Raw genomic sequence first — 19,458 nt, forward strand, 5'->3', positions numbered from 1 at the left:
ATTTAATAAATAGTGAAAAGCCCAAAAATATCTTATCACCATGATAAAATATGGAGAAAAGTCCCCTAGATTATTTACAAAGTCAGGCTTGGTGATAAAGGCCTTATTTGGTGAAAAACTGGAAGGAAAAGTGCCAATTTTACATATTAATCAGGCATAACTGCAGGATTGCATGTGCTGGAAAGCATCCAATTGGGTCCTTTGCAGCATGTAATTCCTTATTCCTCCTCTCTTGATCCCCAGGGGGTAATTCATTATCATCTATATGACTATTATTTGGTGCACAGATGCATCAGAAAAAAATGCGTGACACATTCAGTTTGGTGAGGGACAATTTCACTTGGGGTGAAATGCATGTGTACGTTTAGTAGAGATGGTGCAATGCATTGCTTTTTCCCTTTTTTTTTTAAAAAAGTAACAAAAAGTGACACTTTATTCAACTCTAAGCAAAACAGTGCGTTGTGGAATTTGGGAAGGCGCATGCTGCTTTTTACACACTGCACAACAACACAAAGCACCTCAGTGCAGAATTATCTATTTTGCCTCTCATAAATTTAATATAATAGTTATACTGTATAGGGGGCTTTTTATAATACAAATAATAATAATAATAATATGGATCTATTTGTGTGTTTTTATTTTTAATAAAATAAATTGTCTAAATAAGTTCAATCCCTAGAATTAAAAATAGTTTTTTTTGTTTTTTTTAAACAACAAACATGTTATACTTACCTGCTCTATGCAGTTGGTTTTGCACAGAGCAGCCTGGATCCTCCTCATCTCGGTTCCCTCTTCGATGCTCCTGGCCCCTGCCTCTTATCGAGTGCCCCCACAATCAGCAGCTTCCTATGGGGGCACTGGAGCCGAGTCACAGCTCCAGTCAGACACGGAGCCCTGCCCTGGCCCCCTCTCTCCCCTGATTGGCTGACTGACTTTGATTGACAGCCGCGGGAGCCAACGGCACCGCTGCTTTGTCTCAGCCAATCAGAAGGAATGTCCCGGACGGCTTAGACATTCGTGGACATCGCTGGAGAGAGATGGGCTCAGGAAAGTAATTAGGGGGGTGCTGGGGGGAGGCTGCTACACACACAAGTTTTTTTTTTTTTTTTTTATCTTAATGCATAGAATGTATTAGGATAAAAAAAAAATCTGCCTTTACAACTCCTTTAACACAATACTACAAGAAAAAATCCTATATGTATGTGACTATGGCTAAGGAAATGGAAACAATAGTAGCTACTGGCTTGTCACTAGAGGTAACAGTAATGATCATATAGGAAACATTGTTGTCTGGATCCCTGCAGAGCCTGGATCATGTCTAATGCCGCGTACGCACAGTCGGAATTTCCAACAACAAAACCATGGATTTTTTTCCGAAGGATGTTGGCTCAAACTTGTCTTGCATACACACGGTCACACAAATGTTGTCGGAAATTCCGAACATCAAGAACGCGGTGGCGTACCACACGTACGACAAGCCGAGAAAAATGAAGTTCAATAGCCAGTGCGGCTCTTCTGCTTGATTCCAAGCATGCGTGGACTTTTGTGCGTCGGACTTGTGTACACACGCTCGGAATTTCCGACAACAGTTTGTTGTTGGAAAATTTGAGAACCTGCTCTCAAACATTTGTTAGCGGAAAGTCCAACAGCAAATGTTCGATGGAGCATACACCCGTTCGGACTTTCCGACAACAAGCTAACATCCAACATTTGTTGTCGGAAAGTCCGACCGTGTGTACACGGCATAAGACATCAGCTGACAGCGGGCTTTAGTTCCTGTGAAGTCCACTCCTGTGACCCACAGGAGAAGTATGGCCAAAAGAGCTTTAACAATACTTCTGCTTTAAAGGGTCCTAGTACTACTACTGTTACTACTTCAGAGTGGTTGCCCTATTTTTTGTACCCTTCTTGGGTATCCTGCACCCCTAAACCCTTTTCTATAACAGAGTTCAGCAATAAAAGGTATGTGACTCATGCTTAACCTATTTTTCACTCTGCCATACTCCGAGGACTAGACCATGGGATTGAAATGTTAGCTTGCCACACCACTTAGGAGGTCATGCCATACCACCCTGAGATGGGTACTACAAAAGTGAAGGCCGCACAGCTAATTCATCATCATATATCAATTAGTAGTGATCGCTGTACCATTAAAAGCATTGGTATATTTAGCAATTTGGCATCATCAATGTTGTACGCTATAATAATTAAATTCCACTTTTACTTTCTCAGGTGTAAATGGGGACACGCTGATTCTTACAGGATAGTCATTACAGACAGCACAGTTTTCCAACTTTAATATCCAAGGTCTGTGTAGCAAACAAACACACATCTTGGTTTATCACACGCACATAACTGGCATATCTTAAACATCATTAACATTATTATTATTAAACATATTACATACTTGGGATTCCCGACACCAGTTTTAAAGGTCTTAAGACACGTACTGCTCGAAGGGTTCGCAAGTCAAACTCTGGTCCAGTAGATGCTATGATACTGGAAGGAAAAGAAGATTGAATTATTAATATTTACATTCTAGCATGGCTTCCTAAAATGTACACACTCTTTTTTAAACAATTATAATAACATCAAGGATAGTGATATATAGGATAGTCTAATCCCTGCCTAAAATTATATGTGTATTAGAGTGGCCATATACAGTATCTCACAAAAGTGAGTACACCCCTTACATTTTTGTAAATATTTTATTCTATCTTTTCATGTGACAACACTAAAGAAATGACATGTAAAGCTGTACAGCTTGTCAAACAGTGTAAATTTTCTGTCCCCTCAAAAGAACTCAACACACAGCCATTAATGTCTAAACCGCTGGCAACAAAAGTGAGTACACCCCTAAATGAAAATGTCCAAATTGGGCCCAATTAGCTATTTTCCCTCCCCGGTGTCATGTGACTTGTTAGTGTTACAAGGTCTCAGGTGTGAATGGGGAGCAGGTGTGTTAAATTTGGTGTTATCACTCACACTCTCTCACACTACTGGTCACTGGAAGTTCAACATGGCACATTATGGCAAAGAACTCTCCGAGGATCTGAAAAAAAAGAATTGTTGCTCTACATAAAGATGGCCTAGGCTATAAGAAGATTGCCAAGACCCTGAAACTGAGCTGCAGTACAGTGGCCAAGACCAGACAGCGGTTTAACAGGACAGGTTCCACTCAGAACAGGCCTCACCATGGTTGACCAAAGAAGTTGAGTGCACGTGCTCAGCATCATATATAGAGGTTGTCTTTGGGAAATAGATGTATGAGTGCTGCCAGCATTGCTGCAGAGGTTGAAGGAGTGGGGGGTCAGCCTGTCAGTGCTCAGACCATACGCTGCACACTGCATCAAGTTGGTCTGCATGGCTGTTGTCCCAGAAGAAAGCCTCTTCTAAAGATGATGCACAAGAAAGCCCGCAAACAGTTTGCTGAAGACAAGCAGACTAAGGACATGGATTACTGGAACCATGTCCTGTGGTCTGATGAGACCAAGATAAACGTATTTGGTTCAGATGGTGTCAAGTGTGTGTGGAGGCAACCAGGTGAGGCGTACAAAGACAAATGTATCTTGCCTACAGTCAAGTATGGTGGTGGGAGTGTCATGGTCTGGGGCTACATGAATTGCTGCCGTCACTGGGGAGCTACAGTTCATTGAAGGAACCATGAATGCCAACATGTACTGTGACATACTGAAGCAGAGCATGATCCCCTCCCTTCAGAGACTGGGCCGCAGGGCAGTATTCCAACATGATAACAACCCCAAACACACCTCCAAGATGACCACTGCCTTGCAAAGCTGAGGGTAAAGGTGATGGACTGGCCAAGCATGTCTCCAGACCTAAACCCTATTGAGCATCTGTGGGGCATCCTCAAACAGAAGGTTTGAGGAGCGCAAGAACTCTAACATCCACCAGCTCCGTGATGTCGTCATGGAGGAGTAGAAGAGGATTTCAGTGGCTACCTGTGAAGCTCTGGTGAACTCCATGCTCAAGAGGGTTAAGTCAGTGCTGGAAAATAATGGTGGCCACACAAAATATTGACACTTTGTGCCTAGTTTGGACATTTTCACTTAGCGGTGTAACTCACTTTTCTTGCCAGCGGTTTAGACATTAATGGCTGTGTGTTGAGTTATTTTGAGGGGGACAGAAAATTTACACTGTTATACAATCTGTACACTCATTACTTTACATTGTAACAAAGTGTCATTTCTTCAGTGTTGTCACATGAAAAGATAGAATAAAATATTTACAAATACTGTACATGTGCATATAAACGTAAAAAGGGGGGACAGCATGTGATGACTAAAACTGATGGCTGCATAAAGTGACAGAAGAACAGGCATTGCCAAGCATGGCACGGTTAGCAAAGAAAAGACAGGTGTTCTGTTCATGATAAAATCAGAGTTCCTCTGAGGAACGACAAGCCAAACCACCTCACTCAATCCTGCATCAATTTTTAAAGTGCAGTTTAACAAAAGTGAGCTATACTTGCTGTGACTATTGCAAAGGCATGGATAAAGCAAATCTCTTATGAGATAGCTACAGGGTCTGTCATTGCCGACCCCCTTTTTAAAAAAAATTCTAGTTTCCTGGCTCTTATAATAACCTACTAGATTTCAGCCTTTCTTCATCACTAACTCAAAACAAGTATATTGATATGGAAACTCAAAGATGTGTCAGAAGCTTTTATCTGCAAGCTTGTCCTGTGTCAGTGACTTAAAACAGGGGTCTCCAAACTTTCTAAACAAAGGGCCAGTTTACTGTCCTTCAGACTTTGGGAGAGCCCGACTGTGGACATTGGAAGTAAAAAAGGTCCCAACATCTATGGGAAAAAACAAGGCCCCATCTTTGTGTCAGTGGGAGGAGATTGGGGCATCATTGGTGTTTTTGGACACCATTGTTGGTGTCATTGGGGGAAATTTTGCCTCATCATTCATATCATTGGGAGAAATTGTGTCCTATTGTTGGTGTCATTGGGAGGAATTGTGCTCATTCATTGGTGTCAGTGGGGGAATTTGCGCCCCTTCATTCTTGTCACTGGGAGGAATTATGCCCCATTTTTGGTATCAGTGGATGAAATAGTGCTTCAAGGAGCAGATAAAAGCAAGCAAAGGGCTGCATCTGGCCCCCCAGACCCCATTTGGAGACCACTGGCTTAAAGTATGGAAGTAAGAGGGTCAGTTTTGACAGGTAGGTAGTTTATGTAAACCCTAATATTGAACTTCTTTTATTTGGTACCTTTTTCTATTAACCTCCTCAATACCAGACACTTTCACCCTCTTTCTGCCCAGGCCAGAGCTTTTTTGGTGGTACATTATCACCACTGGGGTTGTATTTATTTATTTGCTTTTATATAAATACTTTGGGGAAAAAAAAGTTTTTCTTAGTTTCTGTTGCAAACAAATAATCTTTCTTCATAATTTAAAGTGGATGTAAAGTCAGAAGTTTTTTTTATCTGAGCAGCACTGATTAGGGGCACTGTGAGTGGGTGGCAGTGATTAGGGGCACTCTGAGTGGGTGGCAGTGATTAGGGGAACTGTGAGTGGGTGGCAGTGATTAGATGCACTGTGATTGGACTGCCGTGATTAGGGGCACTGTGATTGGACTGCCGTGATTAGGGGCACTGTGAGTGGGTGGCAGTGATTAGGGGCACTGTGAGTGGGTGGCAGTGATTAGGGGCACTGTGAGTGGACTACCGTGATTAGGGGCACTGTGAGTGGGTGGCAGTGATTAGGGGAACTGTGAGTGGGTGGCACTGATTAGGGGCACTGTGAGTGGCTGGCAGTGATTAGGGGCACTGTGAGTGGGTGGCAGTGATTAGGGGCACTGTGAGTGGGTGGCAGTGATTAGGGGCACTGTGAGTGGGTGGCAGTGATTAGGGGCACTGTGAGTGGGTGGCAGTGATTAGGGGCACTGTGGGGTTGATTTACTAAAACTGGAGAATGCAAAATCTGGTACGGCTCAGTTTAAAAAAACAATCGGCTTCCAGGTTTTTTTTGTCAAAGCGTAATTGAACAAGCTGAAGTTAGAAGCTGATTGGCTGCCACGCACAGCTGCACAAGAATTTGCACTCTCCTGTTTTAGTAAATCAATCCCTGTGAGTTAGTGGAGGTTATTAGGGACACTGACTTGCAGCATGGGTCTGGTGACATTGTACTGCTGTGGTGTTGATCAGAGATAATGGCTGCTGGAACTGACATAATGTGATAGCAGAGCAGCCAGTCATTGTTCATGATCACAGCGGCACAATTTCTTTATTTTTTATTTTTATTTATATATTGTCACCAGAGCAGTGCACCATAGTGACACTGTTCTACTCTGGGGCGAGGGGGGGTCATGGAGTTTTTTTTTTTTCACTCTAATTGCTTATTACAGTAATGATCACAGTATAAGCAATCAGTAACACTGTTCAAAGGTTTAATTCATGAAACCTTTGTCTACTGCTGTGATGCTGTGATTGGTCACTACTATCATTTGGTACATGGCCGCTGTGATTGGTTCTTGTACCATGTGATCACTGTGGCCAATCACAGGGATCACACAGTAGTAAGCAAGGCATCATGAATGACATCCTTGTTTACTATTGTAACTGTAATCATTGTGATTGGTCACAGCAATCACATGGTACCAGGGCTGCTCACAGTTGCCCAGTACCATAATTGATGATCCGCTGTGTCCGACCAGACACAGCAATCAAAGATCACGTTGTTGCATGCCCCTCACAGAAGGAGTTTCCCGGTGGGCCGATATTTTTTTCCCAGGCCCGGTTATGGGTAGAAGTCACCGGCTGGCTGCTGCATTCTGGGAGTTGTAGTCTGGCCACGCTCAAGTTCCTAGTGGTGGGTGGAACTCAGCAGCGCAGCAAACTGCAACTCCCAGGGGACGCGCCACGAACGTCATGTGACTTGCTCAGGCTGTGGTCTGGGCTCTGGCTTGAGGAGTGGCTGTAAGCCAAGTTGCAACTCGTTTTGAGAGGAGAGAGAAGATGTGAGAAAGCAGCACTGCAGCCTACATTGAGTGAGACGAGCAGGCAGCTGAGCTTACCCCTCCACTACACTCCCGAAGTCTTTGGACAGGAGACAAGTAGAACAGAGAGGCAGCTTGGACGTTGTCATCACCCCCTAAAGAGACCATGCACGGTGCAAGGACCTGCAAAAGTGAGAGAGAGACCCAGACCCCAGCTGACCCCCACATCCCATTCCCCCTGCCCCCCCCCATTTATCCTGCTCCAGTGTCCTGCCCACCACCCAATAATCTCAAAATAGAAAATAGCCCTCAACACTCTCTTTCTGTCAGGTCCTGTGCTGGCCATGGCCTGTAGGTCCTGCTAGCCATGGCCTGTGGGCAGTGGCATCAGGAGGGGAGGGGCTGACCGGGGCTATAGCCCTGAGTGGGCCCCCAAAAAGTCCTGGGTCTCCGTATTACCAATGACCATTATTAGCCCCGAGTCCCAAGGCCTGGGGTTGACCGGGAACTCGGGGCTATTGGCAGCCTGCCCTGGGGCCGCTTTTGGGGCGATCCTGGGTGGGTGCACACCAGGCTGCCTCTGAACTGTTTTTGTGCGTGTTTGCAAAATTAAAGAGGGCCAGTCTGGATGAAGTCCAGGGCTAAATTTTTGTCCCAGTCCAGCCCTGGCCGGATGGAAAGTGGTTAAATATACCATTGAAAGTGTTTTGTCACATCAGTTCAATAGGTATAAAAAAATGTTGATCATGTAAGAAATTCAGAGCTTTTCTAGTTCTTATACTAGACTACTATACTAGAATAAATAGAGTCTATCTTGTAGAGATAAGAGAGAGGGAGGGTTTGAATAGTTAACAAATTACAAATGAGCAGGACTGACATCACAAAAATGCTGTGTGTTGCAGCCAACACCAGGACTTTGGAGAGGAGAACATTTCCAAAGGATTACAAATCAACTGGTATTTTTCTGTACTTGCAGTTTGCATGTATTGTAGAGACATATTGTATTCGTTTTGTTTTTTTCTCCAACGTTCAATTTAATAAGACGAGATCAATAATGGAAGCCTCCATGTTTTACCTACCACAGGTTCCTTTTAAAATAACTATTTTACAAGTTATGTTTAAACATTATTATCTTTGTCCAGACAATAACACTGATGATAATAACCCAGCTCCTGAGTGTCTTATTACCCCTGTAATATCTTATTACAATAACCCAGCTCCTGAGTGTCTTATTACCCCTGTAAGATGTTATTACAGTCACCCAGCTCCTGAGTGTCTTATTACCCCTGTAATATCTTATTACAGTAACCCAGCTCCTGAGTGTCTTATTACCCCTGTAATATCTTATTACAGTAACCCAGCTCCTGAGTGTCTTATTACCCCTGTAATATCTTATTGCAGTAACCCAGCTCCTGAGTGTTTTATTACCCCTGTTTTATTTTATTACAGTAACCCAGCTCCTGAGTGTTTTATTACCCCTGTTTTATTTTATTACAGTAACCCAGCTCCTGAGTGTCTTATTACCCCTGTAATATCTTATTATAATAACCCGGCTCCTGAGTGTCTTATTACCCCTGTAATATCTTATTACAATAACCCGGCTCCTGTGTGTCTTATTACCCCTGTAATATCTTATTACAATAACCCGGGTCCTGAGTGTCTTATTACCCCTGTAATATCTTATTACAATAACCCGGCTCCTGTGTGTCTTATTACCCCTGTAATATCTTATTACAATAACCCAGCTCCTGAGTGTCTTATTACCCCTGTAATATCTTATTACAATAACCCAGCTCTTGAGTGTCTTATCACCCCTGTAATATCTTATTACAATAACCCAGCTCCTGAGTGTCTTATTACCCCTGTAATATCTTATTACAGTAACCCAGCTCCTGAGTGTCATATTACTCCTGTAATATCCTTTTATACTAGCCAAGCTCCAGAGTGTCTTATTCCCCCTGTAATAGTTTATTACACCCCATAAACTGTTTCAGCAGTAATTCCCCCTGAACATTATCCCAAGGGGTTAAGTGTTTTAGGATGATTAACCAACACGACATATGGGTCAGTCATTTAGCTGTGGCTCATATGCAGTAGAGAGATGAGTCAGCACACACACCCCCTCCGGGAACATATATCAGTTCAGGGAAGATTCCCCGTCTTATAACATGATGGCTACAGGCTGCTTGATGAAATCAGTTAGAACTTCATGGTGTAGGTGAAAATCCCCTTCTATTCAGCAGAATGCATGTGAGATTACTCAGAATTAGTGGGCAGCAGTGTGAGAACATATTATAATAATTTACTGTGAAAATACTTAAGTCAGCATTAATAGAGTGCAGTATAAGAACACGGCATGATTAGAATGCAGCCGCCATTTGGGTGCCCTGACAGTTGCTGGTGGCGGATGTCAGAATACAACAGACACAGCGGGAGATTCATCCATCAGCACTATGCAAGCACAGGCAAGCCGAATGAAGGAAATCTAACTCTGTATAGTCAACTTTAGAATACTTTGCAAGAACACCGGGCATTATTAGGGCACAGTGTGACAACGCTTGTAAGAATCCATGAAGTGCTTCGGTGTACACACATATATGTGTGCAAACATCCATAAAACCTTCACATCCAACCGTTTCTCCTTAGGTGGATGTCATATGATGTCCTGGAGTTTAACTGCTTCAGCCCCGGAAGATTTTACCCCCTTCCAGACCAGAGCACTTTTTGCGATTCGGCACTGCGTCGCTTTAACTGACAATTGCGCGGTCGTGCGACATTGCACCAAAACAAAATTGACATCCTTTTTTTCCCACAAATAAAGCTTTCTTTTGATGGTATTTGATCACCTCTGCGGTTTTTATTTTTTGCGCTATAAACAAAAAAAGAGCGACAATTTTGAAAAAAACGCATTTTTTTTACTTTTTGCTATATAATATCCCCCAAAATATTTTTTTTTCCTCAGTTTAGGCCGATATGTATTCCTCTACATATTTTTGGTAAAAAAAAACGCAATAAGCGTATATTGATTGGTTTGCGCAAAAGTTATAATGTCTACAAAATAGGGGATAGTTTTATGGCATTTTTATTATTAATTTTTTTTATTTATTAGTAACGGCGGCGATCTGCGATTTTTATCGGGACTGCAACATTATGGCGAACACATCAGACACTTTTGACACTATTTTGGGACCTTTGTCATTTATACAGCGATCAGTGCTATAAAAATGCACTGATTACTGTGTAAATGACACTGGCAGGGAAGGGGTTAACCACTAGGGGGCGATGAAGGGGTTAAGTGCGTCCTAGGGAGTGATTCTAACTGTGGCGGGGATGGGCTTCAGCTCACATGACAGCGACAGAACGGGAAATGCTTTGTTTACTTCCCCGTTCTGCGCCTCCGTGACACGATCGCTGGGAGATCGGCGGACATTGAGTCCGCCGGTCCCGTGGGCACAGTCACGCTGTACGCGCACCTGTTATCCCCGCCTCTTAGGCTGCATTTACACCTGAGCGTAGCGTTTTTGGGCGTTCTTCCGGCATTTTATCGCGCACTTTTTCGGGCATATTTGTGCAGTTCCATGCAGTGTTGTCCGGCGTTTTTGAGCTTTGGCATTTTTTTTATTAGCCAATAGGAAAAATGATCATCTGTTTCATCATTTGTTGCTATGTTGTTAGATTTTGTCATCTGCTTCCTGCTCTAAAAACGCCCAAATCTGCCTGATTCGCGTGACAAAAAAGGGTCCAGAACTTGTTTGAGCTTCAGGCGTAGGGCTTCAGGCGACATGGAGTGGAGATGTGAACCATCTCCATAGAGAATAATGGATTTTTTCCCCTCAAGCGTTTTGTAGCTTCAGGCTTCAAGCTACAAAACGCTCAGGTGTGAATGGGCTCTTAAAGGGGAAGAACAGTTATGCCCATTTGCCCACCGCTGCCATTGTGCCGACGTATATCGGCGTGCAGCAATGGGCAAGTGGTTAAGTGTTAAATCTGAATGATGGGTGCAGCTGCAGGCATCATTCAGATATCTTCTTTTTCTGCCAGCGATTCCCTGTCAAGTAAAAACAATCATAGCGGCTGTTCAGCGGGAGGGGACGTCCCCGCTCTCCCGCCGCCCTTCCGCCACCCTCTGTTGCTTCTACTGGCTCACCCATGCTATCGGGTCCTGTGTCTTAGTCTTGGTGGGGGTCATTTGACTTTTTGTTGGAACAATAAACTACGTTCAATTGTTTCTGATGGTGTGCAGCCTTTTTCCTCTTTTTCTAGCGAGCCGTAGCTTGCACCCAGCATATCCAGATCGCACACTGATTCACTCACCTGGAGCAGTGGTTTCTTCTTCTAGATTCCTACCATAGAGAATACCGTGGACCAGATGGTCCCCCGGCAGTCTCTATGACCTTTGGAGGTCTAGCGTGATGTTATGACATCACGTCCGGTCTCAACAGATGTAAACACTGCCGTTGCTGCGGCTGTAAAGCCTAGATCAGGAGTTTTTTTTTATAAATTTTTTTTATTGCAGGCTTCCCAGCCTAGAGGCGAGATCTGAGGACTTATAGACCCCAGATCTTGCTGTAAAGAGGACCTGTCATGACGTATTCCTGTTACAAGGGATGTTTACATAAGTGCTAAAAAAAAAAAAAATTGAAAGGGAAAGTGTCAAAATAAAAAAATAAAAGTAAAATAAACAATAAAATAATAAAAAAATTAAAGAGCCCCCGTCCCTGCGCACATAAGCGAACACATATTTAGGTTGCGCTCGCATATGTAAACGGCGTTAAAACCCACACATGTGAGGTATCATCGTGAACATTAGAGCGAGAGCAATACTTCTAGCCCAAGACCCTTTTCTGTAACTCTAAACAGGTAACCTGTAAAAAAATTTAAAGCGTCATTCCACGACATGTTAGGTATTAACTCGGCGTAACATCATCTTTCACATTATACAAAACAATCGGGCTAACTTTAGTGTTATTTTTTTTTCATGAGTTTTGTTTTTATTTAAAACGCGTTTGAAAAGTTGCTGCCCAAATACCGTGTTGCAACGACCACCATTTTATTCCATAGGGTCTCTGCTAAAAAAACATAAATAATGTTTGGGGGTTCTGAGTAATTTTTTGTAGGAGAGGAGTGCCAGAATAGGCTTGGTATGGAAGTGGTTAAAGGAGACATATAGTCAAAATTTTCTTTGGCTATACTTCTCCTATGGATCACAGGAGTGCAGTTCGTTCTGCACTCCTGTGACCCGTTTTCAGGGGACAACAGGCTAAAGCCCATTATTTACTGATGTCACAAAGCCGGTCCAGGCTCTGGAAAGATCCCGACCGAATGGTCAGGGTCCACACAGATGCCTGGACCGGCTGCTGGCTCAGCCTCTAGTGAGCCGCTGAGAGCCTGCCCTTCCCTTCCCCTCCACAGCCCAGCACTCCAGTGAGCGCTGGAGGGGCAGAGCAGAGAGCCGGTGACTGACAGTCACTCTATGCAGCCTGAAGACCGAGAACTGAGCGATCTGTTGTGTTTGATCACTCAGTTCTCGGTCTTAGAGCCGTGGGGGAATCCTGAAATTCTTTTTTAACTTCTTCTTTCATTCCTCTAGCTCAGTTTTCATTGCAAGAATAATTTTACACATGTATAGCTCCCAACTGTCCCTGATTTCGAGGGACTGTCCCTCATTCAGAACAATGTACCTCTGTCCCTCTTTCCTCCTCATTTGTCCCTCACTTTGGTTCCAATCTATATAGTTGTATATAAAACGCACTACTTTTCTTTCAAAAAAATGTTTTACAATGCTAAACCTCTTATCCAATTTCTATATTGCTGCCTTTGTAAATGCCAAAACACAATATAAAGGAATAGTAATGATAAAAAGCACTTGTGGGTTTAACTAATCATTTTTTTTTTTGGTATAATTCTCCTTTAAGGGGGCATGGTAGGGGTGTGTCCTATGCCTACTTAACCACTTCACCCCCTGGAAGATTTGGCTGCTGAATGACCAGGCCGTTTTTTGCGATTCGGCACTCCGACGCTTTAACTGACAATTGCGCGGTCGTACGACGCTGCACCCAAACAAAATTGACGTCCTTTTTTCCCACAAATAAAGCTTTCTTTTGGTGGTATTTGATCACCTCTGCGGTTTTTATTTTTTGCGCTATAAACAAAAAAAGAGCGACAGTTTTGAAAAAAACACAATATTTTGTACTTTTTGCTATAATAAATATCCCCATTTTTTTTAAAAAAAAGCTATTTTTTTCTCAGTTTAGGCCGATATGTATTCTTCTACATATTTTTGGTAAAAAAAAACGCAATAAGCATATATTGATTTTGCACAAAAGTTATAGCGTCTACAAAATAGGGGATAGATTTATAGCATTTTTATTTTTTATTTTTTTTCACTAGTAATGGCGGTGATCTGCGATTTTTATTGGGAATGTGACATTATGGCGGACACATCGGACACTTTTGACACATTTTTGGGACCATTGGCATTTATAAATTTGGATGAAAGGTTTAGCACTGGGAAACACTTTTTGAAAGATAAAAAGTGCATTTTATATACAACTATATAGATCAGACCAAAATGAGGGGCAAATGAGGGGGAAAGAGGGACAGAGGGACATTGCTCCAAATCAGGGACAGTCCCGCAAAATCAGGGACAGTCCCTCAAAATCAGGGACACTTGGGAGCTATGCCATCATCCATAAACAGAAATAGAAGGGACAATGTAGTCTAAACAGTGTATGTTTAGTAACACTTTAAGTGTGAGAATAGTCAGCAATAGAGTGCAGTGTTAAGCCTCATACACACGATCGGATTGTTGGCCAACAAAACTGTGGAATTTTGTCCGCAGGGCGTTGACCCAAACCTGTCTTGCATACACACAGCACACAATTGTTGGCCAACAATTATGAACGTAGTGACGTACTATGTTGTTTTTCAGCCCTTTAGCGAAACCGTTTGGGCTCCTTCTGCTCATTTAGTGTTAGTAGAAGTTTGGTGAGTGTTGATTCGCACTTTTTATTTCTCACTTTTCATTTCACGCTATTCAGTTAGTTTCTGAACGGCCGTTCGTCAACCAGCCATGTTGTGGAATCGGAGGAGATAACGTGTTATTTATTATTGGCCTTGGAGTTGTTTTAACATTTATTTTTGGTTGAATAATTTGATTTGGTATATTATCTATATTTTTGGATGCATAGAAATGCACTTTTTGGTTACGTTCTATTGTCAGATAGCATGTCTAATTTTATTCGTTTTCTTTTTTTTTAATGCACAATAAAAAAATTGTGTAAAATAATACTTGGCTATGTGTTTTACTTCAAATGACAGTTTTGGAGTAGGCAGTTAAATTTAAAAAAATACAATGTAAAATTGACAAGGGACACCAACATAGTTGTATCTTGGATCTTAAAAACTGCGGGATAATGGTGTTGTGGTACTTTGCCCCCCCCCCCCCAAAAAAAAGCATAATAATATTATTCTTGATATCACTAGAAAAAAAAAAAGGCTTTGAAAATATGTTTTCAATAACTCCATCAGTATCACCAGCAAAGCAGCTTCATTATTATCCCATTAAAGAAGAAGAGAATTGTGCACTGCATTTCGACATTTCATAATCTGCCACGTCACGAATGTTAATTCTCCATTACGAATGCTAGTTTACAAGACCGACCGCTTCTGGCTCGTCTTTGCTTCCGAGCATCCGTGTTTGTACTTTGGACTTTTGTCCGACGTACTTGTGTACACGGAACATTTTAAAACCTGCTATCCAACATTTGTCCGCGGAAAATCCGACAATAATTGTCCGATGGTGTGTACAAACGGTTGGATTTTCTGCCAACAGCCTGTCATCACACAATTCCGGTCGGAAAATCCGATCGTGTGTACGAGGCTTAAGACTGTGGTAATAGCATTAGTAGAGTGCAGTGCGAGAGCACACAATATTAAAATGTTCTGTGTGAAGCACTTGGCATTAGTAGAGCGCAGTGTGACAACTAGGGATGAGCCGAACACCCCCCTGGTTCGGTCTGCACCAGAACCTGCGAACGGACCGAAAATTTGCGCGAACTTTAGAACCCCATTGACGTCTATGGGACTCGAACGTGAGAAATCAAAAGTGCTAATTTTAAAGGCTAATATGCAAGTTGTTGTCCTAAAAAGGGTTTGGGGACCCGGGTCCTGCCCCAGGGGACATGTATCAATGCAAAAAAAGTTTTAAAAACAGACTTTTTTTCGGGAGCAGTGATTTTAATGATGTTTAAAGTGAAAAAAAAAAGTGAAATATTCCCGTAAATATCGTACCTGGGGGGTGTCTATGGTATGCCTGTAAAGTGGCGCGTGTTTTCCGTGCTTAGAACAGTCCCTGCACAAATTTCTTTTTTAAAGGAAAAAAAGTCATTTAAAACTGCTTGCGGCTTTAATGTAATGTCGGGTCCCGGCAATATGGATGAAAATCAGTGAGACAAACGGCATGGGTTCCCCCCCCATCAGTCCATTACCAGGCCCTTTGGGTCTTGTATGGATATTAAGGGGAACCCCGCACCCAAATTTAAAAAAGGAAAGGCGTGGGGCCCCTAGGCCCTATATACTCTGAACAGCAGTATACAGGCGGTGCAAACAAGACAGAGACTGTAGGTTTGTTGTTAAGTAGAATCTGTTTGTAATTTTGAACTGGTACATTTTTAAAGTGTGGCTCCAGCCAAAAAAATCAATTTTTAAGCTTTTTGGAAAACCTAGGGAAGGGTTATCACCCCTGTAACATTTGTTTTGCTGTCTGTGCTCCTCTTCAGAAGATTTTACCTCACTTTCTGTCCTAATGACAAATGTTTTTTGAAAATTTGGGGTTTTTAGTGAAACAAGGATTGGTGATAAAGCATCAGTGAAGAGGAGACACGTTTTTCCCATATTAACTCTTACAGGAGAGAATTTCCCTTCCTAGGGGTAGATTTCATCTCACTTCCTGTTGTCTCCTTCTGTTTGTAAGTAGGAGTCGTTTGTAAGTGGATGTTTGAAAGTAGGGGCCTGCCCTATATACTCAGCAGAAATTTGGGCCTTAGGTGTTGGTGTTGCCAAAACACAAAAAACACGAGCCTTTACAACCCCTTTAACCTCTAACCTAAAAAATATTAAATACACTATTATTATTATAATTATTAATAATAATAATAATAATAAATATAATAATACTACTAATAAAATAACAATAGACACCCAAACACGAACAAAAAATACATTATTATTAATAATAATAATTATAATAATTGATTTTGTGTTAGGTTTGGGGTGTTTACTTATTTATTATCGTTTTATTTTTTTAAGGGGTAAGGATTAAAGTTAAGGGTTACATATTTATTTATTGTTATTTAGTATTAATTTATTGAATGTATTTATTTTTTATTATATGATTTTTGTATTTATTTTACATTTATTTATTCATTTATTATTATTCATATAATAATAATAAATAAAATTAAAAAAATAATAATAAACAACCCTAACCCCAACTCCTAATCCTAATACTAACCCTAACCTAAACTGAGCTCAAACCCGTTACCCTAACAAAAAAACATTTGTGACAGACTCAACGAGGACAGAGGCTTTTGGAGGGGACTGAATGCTAGCCTCTTGCCTACCGATTATGGGCCCTGGCATTTGGGGGAACGGTGCGCTTTGTGAGCTGTATGCCTGGGGACCCTTGAAGTGGTGTTACTTTGGATTTGGGTCCTTGTCCCCCAGGACACACAGACTCTGGGAACCCTGTGTATGCCATATTGGAAATGGTGACTGGAAGGGTGTGTTTTGGATTGCTTAAAATGGGACAGTAATATTTATCCACAATATCTCCCAGGATATATGTAAAGACTATTCTTGGTTTGTTTGATTCTAAACTCAACATGTTAGTTGAGAGAGCTGATCACATTGGCCTGTAGAACTGGGTAGGAGACGGGCAGTCTACTCCTACTATAGTTTGTTGCCTACTAGGCTAAGGAGGGGGGAGATCACTGTTTGTATTGTTAATTGTAATTAGCTCCTGCTATTGTGAGAAGGTGTCCTGTGTTTATACTACTGTGTGAAGCTCGGTGACTAAAAATCTGTCCTAAAGGTCATGTCTCTGAGTCACCTAGTCTGGGTAAATGATTTAGTAAACTAGCTCATTTCAGTTAGGTTTCTGGTTACAGTTGTATTGTTAGAGTAATCTGAGCAGGAAGGGGGGAACCTCCTCTTTAACTGTATATAAAGACCTGTAATATTGGTTCTAATAAAAGAGTCCATGTTGAGCAGCTAAACAAGTCTCGTCTTGTTTTGTGCTTGTGAGCGGTTGGAATATCTGATATCTAGATTCAGATGGGGAGGAAGCGGTATATGACGAAAGCACTCAAGCGGAGTGTGAGACGTTCCGTTACAACGTTATAATAAATGAATAACCCTACACAAAGCTAACAACTGTATATTTATTTTCTCCATCAGCTCATCCCACACAGTTATTACCTTTTTGTTCCACTTGACCCTCCCTTCTAGATTGTAAGCTCTAAGGAGCAGGGCCCTCTGATCCCTCCTATATTGCTTTGTATTGTAACTGTAGTGTCTGCCTTCATATTGTAAAGCGCTGCGCAAAATTGTTGGCACTATATAAATCCTTAATGATAATAATAATAATAAAAAAAGAAAAAATAAAAGCTAATGGAAAAGCTACAAAAAGCTGAAATACCTAGCAACAAATATTGGGGCAGCACAGTGGTGTAGTGGATAGCACTCTCACCTAGCAGTAAGAAGGGTCACTGGTTCAAATCCCCACCCTGACACTACCTGCCTGGAGTTTGCATGTTCTCCCTGTGCCTGCGTGGGTTTCCTCCAGGTACTCCGGTTTCCTTCCACACTCCAAAGAAATGCTGGTAGGTTAATTGGCTTCTGTCCAAAATTGGCCCTGATATATGAATGTGAATTTGGGGACCTTGGATTGTGGGCTCCTTGAGGGTAGGGATCGTGAGTGTGCGATGTATGTGTGGAGCAATGCGTAAAATTGACGGCGCTATATGGGTACCTTAAATAAATAGGGATAATTGTAGACACGCACACTCACTCCGGTTGAACTGGATGGACTGGTGTCTTTATTCAACCTTACTAACTATGTAACTATTGGCTAATAAAAAAAAATGGCAAAGCCCAAAAACGCTGCATACAAACGCACAAGTCGCGCAGAGACACGGAAAAGCGCTCAAAGACGCTACACTCAGGTGTGAATGCAGCCTAAGATAGTACTTGGCAGCATGAGAATATAACATCATTTGAATCTACAGTAAAAAAATAGTTGGCTTTAGCAGAGTGCACTGTGTGAAGACACCGTCATTAGAATTGCTCTATGAGAACACTCAGCATTAGAGTCCAGTGTTAAATTACTGAACACCTTTATGAGAATACTTGGCATTATTGCAGTGCAGCATTAAAATACTCAGCAGTGTTACCTTTCAGTGTGAGAACACTCAGCATCATTAATGTCATTATAGTGCAGTATGAGAATACTTAGCACTTTTAAAGTAGCACCATTAGTGCTTAGTATAAAAAAAAAAACTACTGCTAGGGAGCATGTGATAATATTCAACATAATTAGAATGAAGTATGAGAACACTCAGCATGATTAGAGTGCAGCATGGGCATTAAATAGGTAGGTGGACAAATCAGATATTTTCTTTTATCCAAGTCTGTTTCTGTGCCGAGCAGAAATCCCAAAGTATGAAACATTAGATGGATGTGTTTGTATGTTTAATTAGAGCCAGCCTTTTCCTGGAAATATTGCATGTAACCAATATCTGTTGGCATTGGGCCATTAATTAGCTGACCCAAATTGGATGCCATGTAGGATTGCCACCTTTTCTTCAAGTCAAACCCCAACACTTTAGCGGCGCACAGCAATTATTATTTTTTATAGTAGAAACTATACATATATTTTGCTACTAAATAACATTTCTAATCATATGAAGTTAATAACAAGGGTCCCTCTTTATATCCGAGTCCACAGAGTTCCCCTTTTACATGTGAACTCGCAGAATTTCCCTTTCACTCTAAGGGGAGACTCTGCAGACTCTGATGTAAGGGAGAACTCTGGGGACTCTGACATAAGAGATGCTCTGGGAACCCTGATTTAAGGGGGAACACTGAGAACTCTGATGTACGGAGAGGACTCTGATGTAAGGGGGGACACTGAGAACCCTGATGTACGGAGAGGACTCTGATGTAAGGGGGGACACTGAGAACTCTGATGTACGGAGAGGACTCTGATGTAAGGGGGAACACTGTGGCCTCTGGTGTAAAAGGGAACTCTGATGTAGTGGCTGCTCTGAGAACCCTGAATTACCTTAGTGCACTCACTCATAGGCAGGAGAGAAAAGGAGGGAGACTTCGGGATGCTCTGGGAACCCTGATGTAAGGGGGGACACTGAGAACTCTGATGTACGGAGAGGACTCTGATGTAAGGGGGAACACTGTGGCCTCTCGTGTAAAAGG

The 19,458-nt window shown here is 42.0% G+C and overlaps 1 protein-coding gene across 7 annotated transcripts in view; it reads right to left on the minus strand.

Moving 5' to 3' along the window:
* Positions 1 to 19,458, minus strand: part of CACNA1A (calcium voltage-gated channel subunit alpha1 A) — a 363,579-nt gene that overhangs the window by 293,522 nt on the left and 50,599 nt on the right. For all 7 annotated transcript variants that reach the window (XM_073622743.1, XM_073622741.1, XM_073622739.1 and 4 more), the window contains exon 3: positions 2,408 to 2,499. In XM_073622743.1, the coding sequence (XP_073478844.1) occupies positions 2,408 to 2,499 (92 nt within the window). The remainder of the gene's footprint in view (positions 1 to 2,407; positions 2,500 to 19,458) is intronic.

This window comes from Aquarana catesbeiana, linkage group LG03 (assembly GCF_042186555.1).
Source record: "Aquarana catesbeiana isolate 2022-GZ linkage group LG03, ASM4218655v1, whole genome shotgun sequence".
Lineage (NCBI taxonomy): Eukaryota > Metazoa > Chordata > Amphibia > Anura > Ranidae > Aquarana > Aquarana catesbeiana.